At 37.8% G+C, this 20,933-nt stretch overlaps 1 protein-coding gene across 1 annotated transcript; it reads right to left on the bottom strand.

Moving 5' to 3' along the window:
• On the bottom strand, nt 1-1,056 carry LOC145040501 (uncharacterized). The gene has a single exon (XM_078988417.1). It carries the CDS (start codon nt 1,054-1,056, stop codon nt 1-3), a length of 1,056 nt encoding a protein of 351 aa, XP_078844543.1.
• Between the last annotated feature and the right edge of the window lie 19,877 nt (nt 1,057-20,933).

The following is a 20,933-nucleotide window of genomic DNA, read 5'->3' as shown; positions in this document are numbered from 1 at the left end:
TTAAATAATGACTCCAGTTTCTTCTAAAGGTCCAACATTGAGAGATTGAAAAACCGAGTATGGCATGACATTGATTGAGGCTCCAAGATCTAGCATGACACTTTCAACATGTAAATCACCAATGGTACAAGGTATAGCAAACATTCCCGGGTCTTTGCATTTGGGTGGAAGCTTCTTTTGGATGACCGCGGATACATTTGCATTTACTTGAATCTTCTCATTTGTCTTGAATTTTGTTTTTTTGGTGCATAAATCCTTAAGAAATTTGGCATAACGTGGGATTTGCTTAATGGCATCCAATAGTGAAATGTTGAGTTGAACCTTGCGGAAAGTCTCAAGAAACTCTTTCTCTTCTTCTTGTTTCTTTGAGGAAGCCAAACGGGATGGAAAAGGTGGTGGTATGACCAATGGTTTGATGGATTTGTTAGAAGGGTCGGGTTGATCAACACTTGGCACAACCGGTTCTTTTGGAGGAACCACAACTTTTGAAGGTTCCACGATGATCACTTCATCTTCTTCTTCTCTTGAAACTCTTTTAGGTTGACTTTCTCCAAGTGTTTTCCCACTTCGCAAGGTGATGGCATTCACATTGGGGTTCTTCTCGGTTTGTGATGGAAGTTTACCCCTTTGTTCTATCTTGTTGAGAGCGGTTGCCAAGTCTCCAATTTGTGCTTGAATGTTGGAGAAAGTATTCTTGGTTTCTTGTTGAAATTGGGTTTGACTTTGAGCAAGAGAAGTAACAAGTTCTTGAAGGCTCATTTGATGGTTACCACTTGATTGACCTTGTTGTGGAGGGTGTTGGTAATTTGGAGGGTTATAAGAATTTTGTGGATATGGAGGTTTTTGGGATTGGTATTGTGGATGTTGGGGTCTCGTCAAAGCATTTGGTGGATTTTGCTTTGGTGGATAAGGGTTGTTGTGGCTATTCCTCCAATTTGGGTTGAAGTTATTTTGAAATCCCATGGGTCTTGGTTGACTTTGATATCTGCCCATTGCATTCACATCTTCCGGTTCACTTCCAAGTGTGGGACACTTATCCGTATAATGACCCGTCATTGCACAAATACCACATACCATCAGTTGTTGACCACTTCCCACCACCATTTGACTTAACACATTAGTCAAATCCAAGAGATTTGATTCCAAATGTTAAGTGTTGCTAACTTCACCAACCATTTGTGTAGAATTTCTCTTCATATCATTTCGAGTCCCAAAATTCCTTTGATTTTGAGAAATGGTACCAAAAAGTAATCGGATCTCGTGAGGGGTTTTGTTGAAGATGTCACCACCACTTGAAGCATCAATCATCCTCCGATCTTTTTCATTCATACCCTCATAAAATTGTTGAAGAAGCAGTTGTTCGGGTATATTGTGTTGAGGACAACTTGTACACAAATTATTGAAGCGCTCCCAAAAATCATGAAATGTTTCACTTTCCCCTTGACGAATCCCCAAAATGTCACTTCGTTGGCTTGATATCCGGGAGGTGGGATATAATTTGCTATTGAAGGCCTTGAGTAACTCTTCCCATGTGTGAATAGATCCTGGTGGTAAGTTGAATAACCACTCTCTAGCTTTGTCTTCCAAGGTGAGCGGGAATGCGGTTAACTTGAAATCATCCAATGTCACATTGTCGGGCAACATGCTAACACATATCATATGAAAGGACTTCAAAGGCTTTTGAGGATCTTCTCTATCCAACCCATGGAACTTGGTAAGTTGATGGATGAAACTTGACTTCAATTCAATCCCTCGACGGTTTGCAGGATAAACGATAGCAAGAGGTGTATGAGTAACATCCGTTTCCATCATTTGTCTAAGTGTCAACTCTTGAGGAGGATTGGGTGGATTGGGGTTATTGGATATTGTTGCAAGTAATTGGGTGGTTGTTGGTAAGTTGGATATGGGTATTGTTGGGGATTGTAGATTGGTGGTGGATAAGGTTGGTAGTTAGGGTATTGGTTGTAAGGAGGTTGTTGTTGTGGATACATTGGGTTTTGGTACATTGGAGGGGGTTGGTAATTGGGTTGATTTGGGTAATGTACTTGTTGAACTTGAAAAGCATTGTTTTGAGGTTGGTTGTTTTGGTGGAAGTGTTGGTTTTGTAGTTGTGGTGGTGGTTGATAATTGGGTTGGTTTTGAGGAGGGGATTGATTCCAAGGTGGCATATCAATGAGAGGTTCTTGTGGTTGTTGTCTTGGTTGATGGGGTGGGGTATCGGCATCTTGATTGATTGGGTTTGGGTTGGGATTATGAGGTGGATTGTGATTCATGGCTATGTGGTTTTCAAATGGAATATATTCAAAGGAATGACCAACAATTGGAGAACTCGGTCCGGTGTCGATATCACTTGAAGTATGAACTTGATCTTCTATGTTGATTAGTGGAGAAGAGGAAGAAGCTTGAACTAGTTGTTGTTGATTTGCTTGTTTGGCTAACTTTTTCAACCTTTTTGCTTCTCTTTCAATTTCTGGATTGTAGAGTAGTTCACCGGTTCTTGTAGACCTAGGCATAAACAATCAAATAACAAAAACCAATTTCCCCGGCAATAGCGCCAAAACTTGGTTGGGATGTCAAACCCACCAAGCAAATTACACCCTTTGATTGCTAAATAAATGTAATATAATGGTAAAAAGGGGTATCGATCCTCGGGGAAATGGTTGTATTCAATCACCAATGCAATTCAATAGAACTAGTGATATTAAACTAACTAACTACAATTAAAATAAAAGGGGGGTGTTTGATTACTTGAAAACTAAAATACTTGAATAACTAAAAACTTTGCAATTAAGCAAGTTGATGAGATGCTCAAAGATTGGGAATAATTGGTTAACTAAGGCAATTCAACACAATGAACATTTGTGTGTTTATCATTAGGATCTAATACAAAGGTTATCCTTCATCCCAAATTGGTTATAGCAATCATGAAGCATGATATGCCAAGATTCCTCATAGGTAGTACGGAGGTTGGGGAAGCCCACAACACACCTTCTTAATTAAGATCAAGGGTCAATTGAAGCAATTAATCCCAAGAAATCAATTAGCCTTAAGAATGAAGGAATCCCCAATTCCTAGAGGATGTCAAATGCTTACACATCCATAAAGGAGATATGATTCATAAGCTAGAGATGATTTCTACCATCATAAAGCCTTTGTTCTAGATAAATTCAATGATCCAATGCAAAATCAATGAAATATATCAACTATTGCTCAATCAAATACTAAGCTCATGATCAAAGTATCAAATAAGCATAAGAATTGCAAACTAGAATCATAAACATGGAATAAATTGATAATCAACATAAATCCTTCAAAACCCACAAACATTCATTGATTTTCAGCCAAAGTCAACCAAATAAGAGTATTAGCCACTCATGGCAACAAAGTAACAAGAACAATAATCTAATTGCATAAAGAAACTACCTAAGATTTGGAAAGATGAAAGGAAATGATTTCTAGCTCCCAAAATCGCCTCTTGCAGGTATCCAATGGTGGAAAATCGTGAATGAGCTTCTAGATCTGATCCCCAAGGGTTATGGCAAGCCAAATGACCAAAATCCCCAAACTGGGCAGTTACACGGGTACCCGCGCGACGAAAATTCTACCCGCGCAAATGTTGTTGTAATGCTATTGGTCCACCAAGCCACTCCACCCTTCCACTACCAAAGATTCCTTTGGTCCCCCCTCCTTGTCCATGTAATTTGAAATGCACCAATCATCATTTAGCCACAAAATGGATGCTCCAAGCCCAAAATTAGAAATTTATGACCCATCTTCATAAGCCCAAATAATCCAAGCCAATAACTTTCAAAGCCCAATTCTTCCTCTTTGATTCCGCCAAGCCCAATAATGCCTCGGGAGCCCACTAAGCCCGTCTCCAATCAACCCGCAACCGCAACAAGCACCAAAAAACCTACAAAATATCTCATGCAACATAACAAGCACCCGGTACGATCCATACTAAAGAAAAATAAATAAAATACAATGCATTAATGATAAAAAGATCTAAAAATCTAAAATAAACTAATAAAAATAAGGAAATAAAATAAGCTATCACCTTGTAAATTAGCATTTTAGAATATCGTCAACAAAGTAGGTTTTTAACAACAACGACAAAATAAATAAATAAATAAATAAAATAAAATAAATAATTTCATTTGATATCTTCAATTTTGCTTCTAAATAGTTAGAGAAAATTACTGACATTGTCCTATGATTTGGTAAAATTGCATGTTTGGTCCTCTTTTTTTTTGCACTCAGATCATTCTTGTGGTTTGATTTTATTGTGTTTTACGTTCGCAGAGACGAAAAATAGTTGTTTTTTTTACATCGTCCTATGGTTTGGTAAAATTGCGTGTTAGAGACCAAATGTGTAATTTTGACCCAATCATAGGGATGAAAAATATAAGAAAATCAAACCACAAAGGCGATAGAAAAAAATAAAATAAAATAAAAATAAAAATAAACTTATAGACTAAGCATACATGTTTGACCAAACTACAAGATCCATTTAAGTAATTTCCTCAAATAGTTGTTTTTTGAAAGTTGATATTTTCTAGTAGTACCTATGCTAGAGAGAAATGTTTATATCCCAAATATTCACTCTTCAAGGTGCAATGCAATATTATTTTAGAGTCATGTAATATCTTGTTTCCTATCATTTCTTGTTTCAGAGTCGTGGGCCGGAAGTCGATTGTGTAAAGGTTTTGGGCCTTAAGGAGGTAATGTTTAGACCTTTTGGCAGGAGGCAATAATGGTTATGAGATTTAAACCTTTGAATTGTGTTTTGGGTCGAAAGGGAGAATGGAAAAAGTCATAGGCCGGGTTCTTGCATGAAATATAGATTTTTGTTCGAGAAGTTTTTTGTCCAAGATATTTAGATAGGGTTGTAGAGCTCTTCAATACCTTTCCGTGGATATAAAGAACGTTGAAAAAGGAGTTGGAACAAAGATGTTACAACTGTTTGAAGTTAGTACGATTTTTGGGTTTGCCGCGTACATTAGGTGGTACGGGGAGTACGTTGTGCGTACTAGGGTATCCCTAGTATGTTAGGCGTACTATAAGTACGCTATGCGTACGCGATCGGTGCCAAAACCCTATTTTGTGGTTTGATCCCTATTTAAGTTCCATAACTTCCCTAAACCCATTCCATTCTCAGCCTCCACCTCTCTAACACTCTCCTTTGAAACCTTAACCCTAGTTTGAGCCTTGTGAGCAAAAGAAGGTGTTTTTTAAGTGCTTTAGAGTGTTCTTGGTACACCTTCGAGAAGAATCAACTCATTGAAGAAGATTTTTTTTTGCATTGGAGCTTGTAGATCCATACCTTGTTCACCTTGGTCTTTCTTTTGGAGGTATAAAGTTTGAATCTTGATGATGAAATTGCTAGATCTAGCTAGTTTTGGGTGTTATGAGTTTTTGGTCACTTTAAGTACATAAAGTTTAGATCATGAAAGTTTGTGACCTTGTTAAGGATAAATTTGGAAACTTTATCCATCTAAACATCATATTGATTCAGATCTGAAGATTGGAGACCTAGACCTAATGGATTAAATTGAAAAAGATACATTTTTGGTCCCTTTGAGAATAAAGACAAGATCTTGTTTGTTGGGACCATTCAAATGGATAAAGTTGGAAACTTTATCCATTAATGAGCTATTAGGAACGATAAAAATGTAATCTTGGTCCTTCTATCCCTTCCATGCAAGAGTTATGATGTCTTAATGGATTAATAAGTTGGGGTTTTACCTTTTGGACCTTTCTAGCCATGGAAAGTCATAAAGGTGGAAACTTTATGACTTAAATCGATGTTTTGAGTTCACCCAAAATACCACATACCATACAAACATACAACCAAGCATATATGGGTCTTGTATTCCCATTCTGTCTATTTCAACAAGTTACTGTCAAGCATATTTGAGTGCTTGCAATCCCCTTCAATCTATTTTAACCGGATATTGTCAAGTGTATCTGGGTGTAACATCCTAATTTTCAGGACCAAAAATTTCTTTTTTGAGATAAAGATTTAATAAAAATTTATAAGAAAACATCATCGGGTCACATTTCTAAATAAACCATAATCACATGTTTCAAAACCATATCATAAAAATAATAATAATGTCAAAGTATAATCCCAAGAATCTCATAATGTGGAAATCCTCTGTGTGTGGGATGCACTGTTACCGTGCTGGCTCCTTCCCCTTCGCTGAAGAGGTACCTGAAAAAAAAAACTGAAAACTATAAGCACAAAGCTTAGTGAGTTCCCCCATTATACCACATACCATACATAACATATACTGTCAGACATATATGGGTGCCTGACTTACCCTGTTGAGCATACCGGGGTGGTCAACCTACCCCTGCTAGGCATACCGGGGTGCCTAACCTACCCCTGTCAGACATATCGGGGGTGTTCGACCTACCCATCTGGTTTATCTCAACAAATTACGGGGACTATTTCACCCCCTACTACTACCACATAAAAGCATAACATAATCATACAGTTAGGTATACTGGGGTGCCCGACATAACCTTTTGCCCTAACGACCGGATATGGGGACTATTCCCCCTACTTCCACCATCACATAACGTCATATCATACTAGCATGTAAACATAGCAGATAGTGATAATCATCTCAAATATAATCAACTACTAGTGGGCCGACATTAGTGCATTTGACCCACTTATACTGGAAGGTAACTCACCTTAATGTCGTGAAGTGTTTGAACTGTCCTTAACGTAGGTGTTACCTCCTCTTAACTACTACACATAACAACCTTCCTTAATTACCATTCCATACTCTTAACCCTTTCAAAGATCAACTCAGGTCAAAGTCAAAGTCAAAGTCAAGGTCAACACCTTGCTCAAACTCAACATCTGGCTGACTCAACTCGCTGAGTTGGTCCACCAACTCGTCGAGTTCCATAATCCTCAAAGTGTTGGGACTTAGATCCTACTCGATGAGTACTTTCGGAACTCATCGAGTTCTCCTTCATACAGAATCGGGACCTTTTACAACTGACTCGCCGAGTTCATCATTGAACTCGTCAAGTCGTGCTTCATGCAAGTTGGCGCGTTTAGTCCTTGACTCGCCGAGTTCTCCATGAACTCGTTGAATTCTTCTTCATACAATTAGGAAAATGCCTTTAAATCGCTGAGTTTGTTATTAAATTCATCGAGTTCTTCGATCTTCAAGTCCATATTCACGTCCATCTTGGTGAGTTCTCTTCTAGACTCAACCAGATCGATCAGAAACAGAAAAGGTTGGGGAACCATAACCCGACTCACCGAGTCCCATGAACGAATCGTCGAGCCCCCAAAGTCCATGTCCATACAGATGATTTCAGTCGGTCTTAATGCTTCTAAAACCTAGATCTGACCTCCTTGGATCGATATTACATGTAAAGTCACAAGCTTTATGTCCATGCATGGGTCCTCAAGCTCAAAAGACCCATAAATGAGGTCCACAAGGTGCATGGGACTCCAATGACCATAAAGTTGGCACCTTTATGCAATGGGTGTTAGATTAGACCAAAACCCATCAATGGGAACCCTCAATGGTTCAAGATCTGAAGTTATACCCCTCTTAGAACCATAAAATCCCGAAAATTGCTCTACTAAAGCTTAGAAAAGGTAGAAACTTACCCTAACTAGAGATCTAAGAGATAAATGGTCAAGGTTGAAGCTTTTTACATTAAACAAGCTGGAAATGTGCCAAAACTTTTGGATCTACTTTCATTCTCTTGATCTCCCAAGCCTCCTTTTTCTTTTCAAGCTTATAACACACACAAAATGGCACAAAGATATCAGGAACACTCAAAAAGCAACTAGTATTTTGTGAGGATGGTCTGAGGATGCTAGAGGCTGTAAAGGAAGCTAGTTAAGGTGTTTAAATAGGGTGTAAAGCCTTAAAATTAGGGTTTCACCCTGGCAGCTCTACTCGTCGAGTCAGGGCTTCTGACTCGACGAGTAGATTTTTCCACCCGCATCCAAACTTTCATCTTGACTCGACGAGTTGGGGTCTCCAACTTGTTGATTCCCAGAGTAAAAGTGCAAGAATTCATATTTAAATTACGTACCAGGAACTAGGCTCTGCAAATTTCCCCAACTTATTTTAGACTCCATCCTCGAACTGGATCTAGAAAAAGCTCGGGGTAGTGCTCCCTCATCTCATCCTTCGGCTCCTAAGTCCATTTTCATCCCTTGAGGTGCTATCATTGCACCTTCACCAGCTCGACCCTCTTATTCCTTAGATCCTTCGACTTCCTGTCGAGGATAGCTACTGGTCGCTCGATATAGTTCAAGCAATCATCCACCTGAATATCCTCTAGAGGTACCATCGCCGAGTGGTCTACCAAGCACTTCCTCGGATGGGAGAAATGGAAAGTGTTATGGATCTGGCTAAGCTTGGATGGCAGATCAAATCTAAGCGCTACCATGCCCACTTGGGATGCAACATTGAGAGGTCTAATGTACCTGGGGCCCAACTTGCCCCGCCTCCTAAATCGGATGACACCTTTCCAAGGTAACACTTTTAGGAGGATCATATCCCCGACCTGGAATTCCAGGTCCGAACAGCGCTTGTCAGCATAACTTTTCTGCCGACTCCGAGCAATCTGAAGCCTTCTCTGAACCTGCTGGATCCTCTCCATCCTCTTGAGTACCACTTCGGTACTGCCCATGACCCTCCGTCTAACCTCACCCCAACATATCGGGGTCCTGTACTTCCTCCCGTATAACATCTCAAAGGGAGGATGGTCAATACTCGCGTGGTAGCTATTATTATAGGAAAACTCTACCAAGGGAAGGTATGTATCCCAACTACCACCAAAGTATAAAACACATGCTCGCAGCATATCCTCCAGTTTCTAGATGGTCCGCTCGCTCTGCCCATCTATCTGTGGGTGAAAAGCAGTGCTAAAGTGTAGACGACTATCCAACTCGTCGTGAAACGTTTTCCAGAATCTGGAAGTGAACCGTACATCTCTGTCAGAAATGACAGAGACTAACACTGTGTTTCGTGATACAACCTCTCGAATGTAGATGTCGGCTAGTTTCTCGGTCGAGATAATCTCCTAGATCCGTATGAAGTGGGAGCTCTTGGTCAATCGATCCACGATGACCCAAATCGAATCCACTCCACGTACGGTCGTGGGAAGCTTTGTGATGAAATACATAGTAATATCTTCTCATTTCCACATAGGGATATCCAGCAGCTACGTCTTGCCATGAGGCCTCTGGTGCTCTACCTTGACCTTCCTGCTGGTCAAGCATCTATCGATGTACCAGGCTACATCCCGCTTCATGCAGGGCCACCAATAGTCAAGACAAAGATCTCTATACATCTTCGTCGCCCCGGAATGGATAGAGAACCTGGATTTATGGGCCCCATCCATCAAAATCTGCTGCACTCTGCCCCATTATGGAACCCAGACCCTCTAGAGTAGGGTTAGTAGCTCGCGGTTGTCATAGTCAAACGAGGCCACCTAGCCTAGATCCGCTCACACTTCCGGCGCTCCTCCTTTAAACCCTCAACCTGCGCCTCTCGAATCTGCTTCAACAGTGGATTCACTACCTTCATTCTCAAGAAAATGTCTCTAATCGAGGCTGTCTTATGGCTAAGTGCATCGGCCACAACGTTGGCCTTCCCCGGGTGGTAGAGGATCTCACAATCGTAATCCTTTACAACATCTAGTCGTCGATGTTGTGTCATGTTCAGGTTCAGTTGATCCATGAGGTACCTCAAACTCTTTTGGTTCGTGTATATGGAACATCGGACCCCATAGAGGTAGTGTCACTAAATCTTGAGGATGAATACAACCGCCCACAACTCCAAATCATGCGTCGGATAGTTTTTCTCGTGAGGCTTCAACTGCCTCGAGGTGTAGGCGATAACATGTCCCATCTGCATCAAGACCGGACCCAAACCTGAAATAGACGCATCGCAATATACTACAAAATCCTTCACGCCCTCTGGTAGGGCAAGGATCAACGCCTCACATAGCCTCTGCCTTAGTGTCTCAAACGATATCTACTACTCAAGCCCTCGGCGAAAGACCACGACTTTCTTTTTCAACCGGGTTAATGGTATGACTATCTTCGAGAAGTCATGTATGAATCTCCAATAATATCCTGCCAATCCCAGGAAACTCCGAATCTCAGATGGAGACTTCGGAACCTCCCATCTCATCACGACCTCCACTTTTTTCGGGTCGAACAAAATACCGTTCTGGTTGATAATGTGCCCAAGAAACTACACCTCGCACAACCAGAACTAACACTTAAAGAACTTGGCGTATAAGCATTCCCTCCTCTAGGTATCCAAAACCTCTCGCAAGTGATCCTCATGCTGCTCCTACGTCTTGGAGTAAACCAAGATATTATCATCAATGAAAACTATCACAAACCGATCCAGCATCGATATGCATACGCGGTTCATGAGATCCATGAACACGACAAGAGTGTTGGTGAGCCTGAAGAGTATCACCACGAACTCGTAGTGGCCACAGCAAGTCCGAAAAGCCGTCTTCTGTACATCCTCGTCTCTGAACCTCATCTGATGGTAGCCTGAACACAAATCTGGCTTGGAAAACCAAGATGCCCCTTGTTGCTGGTCGAAGAGATCATCAATCCTCGGGAGTGGGTAACCGTTCTTCACCGTTACCTTATTCAGATCCCAGTAATCTATCCACATCCGATACGACCCGTCTTTCTTCTTCACAAATAGTATCGAGGCTACCCAGGGTGAACTACCCGTCCTAATGAATCCCTTGTCTAATAGCTCGCCCAGCTGTGTAGACAACTCATGCATCTCAGGAGGAGCCAATTGATATGGTGCTTTGGCTATTGGAGCCATACAAATGACCAAGTCGATCCTGAACTCTATCTGCCTCTTCGGAGGTATCCCAGGCAGCTCCTCTGGAAATACATCCGCATACTCTCGCACCACTGGTACATCACTCACATTCACCTTACTCGCCTCCTAGGTATCCATAATATAGGCGACATAACCTGTGCAACCCTGCTGAAGGTAGCGCCTAGCCCTCGTTGTTAAGCATAAAGTTGGTCAACGTTGTGGCCTCTTGACCTAAATAACCAGTTCTCCCTCACTTAGGGTCCTGACCCATACCAAGTGTTGTGCACAGTCGATTACTTCCCCATTAGGGCTCAACCAATCCATGCCTATGATAACTTTGTTCCCACGCAATGGAATAAGAGCCAAGTCTACTAGGTAGCACTCCTCACACAACCTCAAAACACAATTTCTGAAAACCTCTGATGCTCGCACCGATCGGTCATCAGCAATCTCGACCTATAGAGGGTAATCCATCATGTTTGAAGACTCAAGAAACCTCTTGCTAAGGGTAAGAGAGACGAACAATCGGGTAGCCCCCGAATCGAACAACACCTGGACTGGGATACCGTTCACATGGAACGATCCCAAACAAGACATAAAACAAACTCATAAATATCATAAACGACATATATTAAGAGCTAGGGAGAAGAAATCATACCCGTCACCACATCGGGTGTGGCACGCGCCACCTCAGTGTCAACTGGAAGGCTCGACTCCTCACCACCATAGAATTTGGCTTGCGATGTCAGCCATTCATAAGTCGTAGAGTCATTGGAGCTGGCGCAACTACTAGCGTTTTTGTTCTTTAGACCGAAAATAATTTTGTGGTATCAAAAGATTTCATGATCTATTTCAAAGGCTATCTTTTCTTTGTCTTCTTTGCTCATAAATATATGGTGGTATTCTTTGTATGCATCTAAAAAGCTTCCCATTTAGTAACTCCACATTCTGGTCTATCTCAAGGATTGGGTAGCAGTCTTTTGGGCATGCCTTGTTCAGGTCTATGTAATCAATGCACATTCTCCGACTACCTTCATGTTTTTCAGACCATGACAGGATTGGCGATCTATGAGGGGAAGATGGTTTCTCTAAGGATGCATCTTGTACTAGTTTGTTGAATTCTGCATTGATTGTCTTATTTCTTTCTTCGACCTGTCCCCTCCATTTTTTTACCACTGTGTTGTTGGTTTGATGTTTAGGTTGTGCTATATTACCTCTCGACCTACTTCCATCATGTTTGTGGTCTCCCAAGAAAAGACATGTTGGTATTGTCGGAGTAGGTCGAGTAGATTTGTTCTTGTTGTTATGGGTAATGTGGAACCGATTCTGAATTTTTGATCTCCATATCTAATGTGCACTTTTTCTTTCGATCTCAGTTCTTCTTCTTGTATCCATTTTTCCCCTCTTGTGATTTCCTTTGGTGTCTTGATTATATTGAATTCAATAGTTTTTCTGGTGATTTCTTGGATGGTTGCTGCACCTATATCTGTGGGGGAATTTAATGAGGTCGTGGATTATGGATGCTATTGCCCCATAGTTAAGCATTGTTGTTTTTACCATAATAATGTTGTGCTTTAATTCTACCCCGATGATGATTAAATGTAATAGAATCATTTTTCTTTTGTCTTTATGTTTGTTTTCAAGGGTAAATGGCAAGAAGATAGCTCCTAGAGGCATGACGTTGTGCCAAATAAATCTTGTTAGCCTTCCTGGCTATACTTCCATCCATTCCCTCCTTTGAGGTGGCAATAATTTGAAACAATGTTCACACATAATGTTCAACTATACAAGCATTTAATTCGCTCCATGCGAAGGACGCTCTAGTACCAAAGGCGGGTCTTCAAGTCTGAACAGAAAAAATATTTTGTTAATATTCTTTTACCCTTCAGATTGGGGGGGGGGGGGTTAGTGGTGTACCCGATTTGGTCATTTGGGACAACCCAAAAACGGCTTGGTACTTACAAGGCCGGGCATGTAGAAAGTATAGCTTATCATGAAGAAATCTAAGCTTGAGTAACCATCCATGAATCTCAGAACCACATCCCAGGAAACCCATTAAAGAGACGATATGGAGCAAAAAAATAATAAAAGGATAGAATGCAAGAATATTAATAAACTGGGAAATTGACAAAGAACCGGACAAAACTATAAACCCGTGGAACCACAAATAGTGTATAAATACATTAGAAACATGATAATCAGATATGGGAAAAAGGGAGAGCAAGAACCTTCACGCACTACATGTTAGAATTTTATTTGCAATCTAACTTAGGCATCGAAGAGAAATACATGGGTCCGACCCACGGTATGGCTATCTAACCTAACATTTCTCCTTCTTATGTAGAGGGGATTCGTGGATGCTTATTACAATAAGATCCTTCGGTGGTAGAGCTAAACATGCGCCTAGATTTTGCCGTAACAACAAGAGTCTATATGGCTATCTAGGCACATTTTTCAATTACATGTTTTTAGGTGTGGAAGTTTGGCTATGGTCGGTATGTCATACTCATTGAGTTTTGGTATGAATGGTGAGGTGTGTTGGTCTGTTTTTCTGAAATGGTTATTTCTATAGTTTGGTGTAAAGTTGGGTTTTTGTAGGAAATAAAACTTGGCTTGATGTACGTTGATTACCATGGGAGCATTAAATGTGGGTAGTGATTGTGAATCGATGTTGTAGATGGACATTTTAGGGTGTGAGAAAGACAAAACCAAATAGGAGTAGTGATTTGAATGTCAATTGTATCTTGGTTCTTATGTCATTGAATGGTATTGCCATTGGATGTGCTAGTAGTGTTGAGTACATTGGTTAGAAGTTTTCCTTCTAAGGCATTTATGTGTGGAACATTATTCCCATCTGTAGTGATGGTGGCGTGTTTCTAGAGAGTAATGATAATGGAATTTGCATTGCATTCAGTTCTACATTTGTCTAGGATGATTGTTGCTCATTTTTTGGTGTTAATGTTGGAACCCAAAATTCATTGATAGCCATTCCCGACGCTGGTGCATATGCAACGGAGGTGTTGATTGTTTGTCTTGTTTCATGGATGACTGGGTGGAGGGACGACATTAGTCGTATAAGGCTTGGAGGTATATTGTTGGTATCTACTTCACCGTCATTTATCGTTATCGATTTATGCTCGTTGAGCTTCTTGTTTTGTTTCTTTCAACAATGGATGGCTCTAATGTTCTGATATCATACCTTCCATAAGGATGGCAATGTCTTGAGTGGGAGAACTCCAGTGGAGATCTCTAATCACAACAATAGAAATAGGTCGTCAACTGATCTTCGGGAGGAGGTCCCGGGAGAATGCTCTGACGGTCATGTTAGTCTGAGAGAGAGAGAGAGAGAGAGAGAGAGAGAGAGAGGATGTGTGAGTGTGTATAAAGTAAGGTTTAGAGGGTGGGAATCAATCCCTTTACCGCTAGAGGCTAATGGCCTTTTCTAGTAGATACCTTAGCGTGGATCCCACTTGTGGAGACATGAGTTTCAGGCCCCGATTGATAGAGAGGCACTAATTGGTGGATCATACCTTTGCCTAGTGCATAAGTCATGATTAGATTAGCCATGGTAATAGTGTCTGTGTCTTCACTGGAGTTAATAGGTGTCAAATTTTCTTGTGTTGACAATCTCGCACATCTTCCAGGCCCGCCGTTGGACACCGCGGGTAGTCAAACACAGGCTGGAAACGGGATGGGGTGGCCATGATGGCCAGCTATTTGGTATGTGGAAGGCACGCTATCAACTAGGTGAGTTCTTCATCATCCCTCCATGTATTGGGATCAACTTCTAGGATGCGTTCCGAGTGCATGGGATTCCTGAGCCTGGCTAATAGGGAGGTGGCAATGGAGCGGTAACAGGTTCCTCCTCGTGTTCTGAAGATTCCTTTTCCTCATCAAGTTCTTCTTCTTCCTCTAGATCCTCTTCCGACTTTTCCTCTATGTAATAGGTATCTTTCAGTAGGTGATTGTGTGAGTTCATCTCCCGATCCTATTTTGGCACTTCGTTCATCCTAAAAATATTTTAATTTTTTTTAGTATGATGGCTTATCACACATTTTACATGTATATTCATAGTCTTAACCATTCATAGGTTGATTAAGTTTCATTTATGAAATTTTACAAGTATTTAACAAATATACTATTTCTCTTAGGTTAGACAGTGCATAGAATATTATCATAATAAAATTTAGGTGGGTAACTAGGTTTAGTTGTGGTACGACCTATGTACTACGGAACGTAGTTCACAATTTTATTTTTACATTTTAGTGTCTTTAAATTTTTCTCATCTTGTATTATTGTTTTATGATTGAGGGACTAATTTTTCATATAACTCTTTGTATTTTTTTGTGTGTTATTAATTAATATTTGTTATGTCACGTCTATCTGATACGACACAAGTCAGTCAGGATGGTTGGTGGGTAGGACCATTTTGGCATATAGTTGTTATGAAATCCAACAACTCATGCGACATATCCTTGCTTACATCGATTCCCGTAGCAACACTTTTAACACAAAATTGGAAATTACCCTAGACTCACGCAAATGCCTTCTCCCACCACCATCACCAACCCATCGTTCTAGATCCAACTATCCCAATCTAGAATTATGAGACAATACATCCATTATTTCTTAGATCCACTGCTCTACCTCCTTGAGTCAGCGTTCCACTCCCCTAGTTCTCGCATCTATAACTATTGTCGTGGCCAGTGCTGCCATGATCTGCCTCTCTGTTCCTAATCGTTTGATGTTATGAGTGATCATGACATAATAAGCAAAACCGAGCTTATGGCGATCAATCATCGATGCCTCGTGTTCTCGACTTCGGTGGGCTTCCATCCTCTACATCCTCCTGGTCAGAGAAGTGTTTTCCCCCTCAATGATGCTTGTCTTATCACTGATAGTCTTAACTTGGAGACCAAGTCTAAGGGCATGAATAAACAAAAGTGATAGTGCCTTTTTCTCTATAAGGATCGAGGGTAGGATTGGTTGACCACATATCCAAGTGTTCCTACTGGCTCACTCACTCATTCATTGACAACACTAGAAATCCATGATAGATTGTCAATCCTCCCATGTATATCATATAATATATATATATATATATATATATATATATATACATATATATATATATATGTGTGTGTGTGTGTATATATATATATATATATATATAACCCTGAAATCTCGCAGGTATTTATGCACCCATCCTTCGTGAAGTGGATCATACTAGTTACGATCGACTGGTATCCTTTGTATACCGGGATGCCAACTTAGTGAATTCTTCCTGATCACTTCACGTATTGGGATCGACTTCTAGGGTGCCTTTCGAGTGCGCGAGATTTCTGTGCCAAGTCGGTAGGGAAGCGGGGGTGGATAGATAATAGGTTCCTCCTCGTGCATGGGCTCTACTTCCTCACGTTCTAACAATTGCATCTCCCTATTAGGTTTTTCTACTTCCTTTGGATCCTCCTTTGGATCCTCTTCTAGATATTTCACCTTGTAATCAGGATCTCCCGATAGGTGATAATGCAAGTTCATCTCCTGATCCTTGTTTGGTGATCCGTTCATCCTAAAAATATTCCAAAATTTTGTTAGTATCACGTCTTATCGCATATTTCACACATATATTTCATAGTTTTAAGCAGTTATCAGTTAATTTAAATTTAAATTAATATTTTTACTAGTATTTAAAAAATCAACTATTGCACTTAGGTTAGGAAGTGCATAGAATTTGACCATAATAAAATTTAGGTGCGTAACTCAGTTTAGCTGTGGTGTGACCTATTTACTAGGGAACCTAGTTAAGTATTCGATTGTTAAATTCTTTTGGCGTTAATTTTTTCTCATCTTGTATTAGTGTTTCCTCATCGAGGGCTTGAGTTTTCATATAACCCAAGTGACACATCCTTTAATACATTGCTCCTGTAACAGCACTTTTAACACAAATTTGGAAATTACCCTAGACTTGCCCAAAATCCTTCTCCCACCACCATCACCCAACCATCGTTCTAGCTCCAACTATCGTAGTCCAAAAATTACAAGACAATGCACCTAATATTTCTTGGATATGCTCCTCTACCACCCTGACTCGTTGTTCCACTTTTCTAGTTCTCTCATCTATAAATATTGTCCCAACAAGTGTCGCCCTAATCTGTTCCTCTATCTATAGTCGTTGGATGGTGTGAGTGCTCATGAAGTCACAAGCAATCTAGATCTTTTGGTTCATTCCTCAATTCCTTGTGGTCTCGAGTTCTGTCGGCTACCATCCTTTGCATCTCTCTAGTTAGATGAACATAGTTCCCCCCAACGATGCTCATCCCTTCACCGATGGTCTTGACTTTTTGATCAAGTCTAAGGGTACGAGAAAACAAAAGTGATACCACCTCTGTCTCTAAAGGGTTGAAGGTTTTGTCCCCAAGGATTGTCCAAACTCATATTGATGCGTTCCCCCTTACCCACTCACCCATTCGTCGAAGCTGACACTGAAATCTCACAGGTAGTTCTGTGCCTAGTTTTCATGAAATGGATCATAGTGGTTGGGCTCAGCCGTGACAACCGCCAAAATTCGAATCAGTTTTAAATTTGACTAAACTTAGTTGCACATATAGACACGACGCATACCAGACTTAGTAACTAGAAGCTAATTTATAATCTACTGGAAACTTGGAACCAATTAGAAACAATGGATAGTGTACTTAGATTTCACATTGTTATGTGAATTCTACAACTAGTTATTTTGATATCCAAAGATTTACAAACTCTCAAAAACCCTAAATTCCCTAAAAACCTAAATTTATGAAATATAACCTTAAAAACTCTATAAAAATAGTTATGAACCTTATAATATGATCCTATAATAATTAAAATTATGAAAATGAATTCAAGGAAAATAAAATTTATAACATTAACATTTATCCCTAGTTTATAAGATATAAATAAAATCAAGGATTTTTATAAACAAAAACTAGACAAACGCAACTTTTATAAAAATATTGAAAATTTTATAAAAATTAACGGAAATTTATATAAAATAAAAGGAAGAGATGGGAGTCTCTCTTTTCATTGAAAAATTTGGATCTCTCTCCCCATATCTCTCCTCCTCCCAACACACATAATCAATTTTCCAACCTGCACGCTCCATCTTCTTCACTTCTCTCTCTCTCTCTCACTCTCTCTCTCTCTCTCTCTCTATCTATCTCTCTCTTCAATAACCCCAACACCATTTTCTACCTTCCTCTCTCTATAACCACGAAAATTTTCCAGAAAATGAAGCCAAAAACACTCCTTAGACTCTAAATCTTCATCATTTGAAGTAACCTTGAAGGTAATCATGAATTTTCTTTCATTTTACTTCAGTTTTACTTCAAGTTTTGCTATTTTCTTGCACTTTCTCCTTCTTCTACTCCATTCTATTGTAAAATCATGAACACTTGCTCACACTCACAGTTTTGATGATGATTGTGGTAGGATTTCACCCAAAAACAATATGTATGTTGTAAATGGTGAAATCCAAGGACCAAAACCTAAGTCAAAATCAGCATAATGTACTTTTCTACAATTTTTGGGGGAAAATCACCACATTCACCCTAAGTTTTATTTCCAAAACGATTTCTGACCATTTAAAACTCATGAATGGCCTTTAAGACAACATGCATGTGATGATCTTCAAGCTTAGATGCTAGATGATCAAAGTTTTCGTTAAAAGCTTTCAAATATGTTTATAAAATATTTATTCCCAAATAAATACCTAAAACTTCTTTTCTGATAAATGCAATTTTTCCCAGAATCCAACCAACAATATAAGATTATTTGTAAATTTTCAGAAAATAATTTATTTTTCTCGAAGGGTCCTACTTTTATCACATCAATCTACAATACTAACCTATATACAAACACATCACTCTACTATATTACACTCAATTTAATGTTACTTTTTTATCATTGTTATCATATAATTTAACCTAATCATAATGTTTAATAATAAACATCTTACAACCTAATTATTTCATAAACTGTATTATTTAATTACTATATTATTAGTATTACTTTTATTATTTAATAGTTATATTTTTATTATCAATAAATTAATTATATTTACTTTTTGTTATTTAAATATTTTATTTCAAACTTATTTTTTTAAATAAGTTAAAAAGAACAAATATATAAAATTATTATATTTTACAAACTATATATATATATATATATATATATATATATATATATATATATATATATATATATATGGTTAAGTTCAAATGAGAACACAATTTAATGTGAGAATGTGAGAACAGTACTTTATCTTACTATTCTACTATGAATTTAATATGTATAGTATTGTAGTAATTATAATATGAATATATTCAATTTTATATTGCTATTCTACTATAAATTTTTTTATATATATAGTAATTTAGTAAATTCTAATGTGAATGTTAAATATCTGATTGTTCTTATATTCAGTGATGAATAATGTTATAAAGTTGTACATACAAAATTTTAATGTGAATATTAATGTGTGATTGTTCGTATATTTGTTGATGAATAATGTCATATCGTTGTATATACAAAATTCATAGTAGAATAGTAACATAAAATAGTGTTCTCACGTTTTCACATTAAATAGTGTTCTCATTTGAACTTAACCATATATATATATATATATATATATATATATATATATATATATATATATATATATATATATATATATATATATATATATATATATATATACACACACACACACACTCGATGTTTAAATATAATATAGTAAATTACAACATGTATTGCAATGCATTTTTAAAATTTACTGAAAAATACTTAAAATGATTATGACTTTATTTTATGATTTTGTACTTTATATATAATTAAAAACAATTTTAAAAAAATTAATAAAAAAATATTAAAAAGTTGATTAAATATTTCGCTAGCGATAAGACTGAAATATGAGGCATTTGGTACATCAAATAATTATACATATAGAAACTAAATATTAGAAGTTATATTTCGTCGACGTTTCGCCGGACCACCGAACCACCATGTTGCCGCCGTTGGACTACAAATCCCCCGACCCTCAGGCGTTACGCCAATACCGCCGTCATATTGTTTATAATTTTTTCTTACTTTTTCAACTTTTCTTTAAACTTTTTACAATGTTTGAACATATATTTCATTACACTTTTTTCACACAAAAAAAAAACACACTTTATAAAAATAATTCATAAGTTGTAAAAAAAGTTTCAAATTCAAATGATTTGATTTTGTTAAGAGCGAGTTTCGAATAAATGAAAAAACGTCAAAAAGTTAAAATCAAATAATATAAACCAACAAGAACATCAAAAAGTTTAAAAAAAATAAGATAAACAAAAAAACATCAAAAAATAAATTAAAAACACTATATCTACATATTCGAATAAAACGGCATGTAAATTTAAAAAATAACTAAATAATAAAAATAAATATAAATAAAATAATAAATCATAATATTAATAAATAACGCTTTTAAATAATTTAGATAATTAATTTAATATTATTAAATAAGTTAGATCTTTATTTTTGCCAATTAAAATTTAATATTATTAAATAATTTGATTTTTTGTATTTTCCTAATTAAAAAGATATGTAGCAAACAAATAAAAATATTACATATATTAAAAAAAATGGAAGGGATAAAGAATCAATGAACGATGATATCACAAAAATATTAATTAAAACATAGTTGATATCACAAAACATTTTACTTTGATTTTGTTTCTATATAATATAAATTAAATAGAAATCATTGGAAATACTTTATTATTAGTATTATAGTAAATAAAAGTTATTTACGTCAAGGTTTAATAATATATATCATAAAATTGAAAGCTTTATATTAAAAGTTTGATATATGTGAGGGTTAGTTAAAAAAAAGGTTTACATGATGTGTGGCTTCTTAACAGCCAAAAGAGGCGTGTGACATTTTTCTTGAAAAAGTAACGTATTAGTTTTTTGTAGATGGTTGATGTATATATGGATATTAGATTTGATAGGTTTCATTAAATTGTGTAATATTAGATTGGTGAACAAAATAGGAAGTCACAG

Source organism: Lactuca saligna, chromosome 4 (genome assembly GCF_052625555.1).
Source record: "Lactuca saligna cultivar CGN05327 chromosome 4, ASM5262555v1, whole genome shotgun sequence".
Lineage (NCBI taxonomy): Eukaryota > Viridiplantae > Streptophyta > Magnoliopsida > Asterales > Asteraceae > Lactuca > Lactuca saligna.
Note: the sequence above shows the minus strand (reverse complement) of the source record. Positions and strands in the feature narration are given on the sequence as shown.

Excerpts from the sequence above, each read along its gene's own strand:
- LOC145040501 (XM_078988417.1), bottom strand. The coding sequence starts at position 1,056 with ATGACGGGTCATTATACGGATAAGTGTCCCACACTTGGAAGTGAACCG.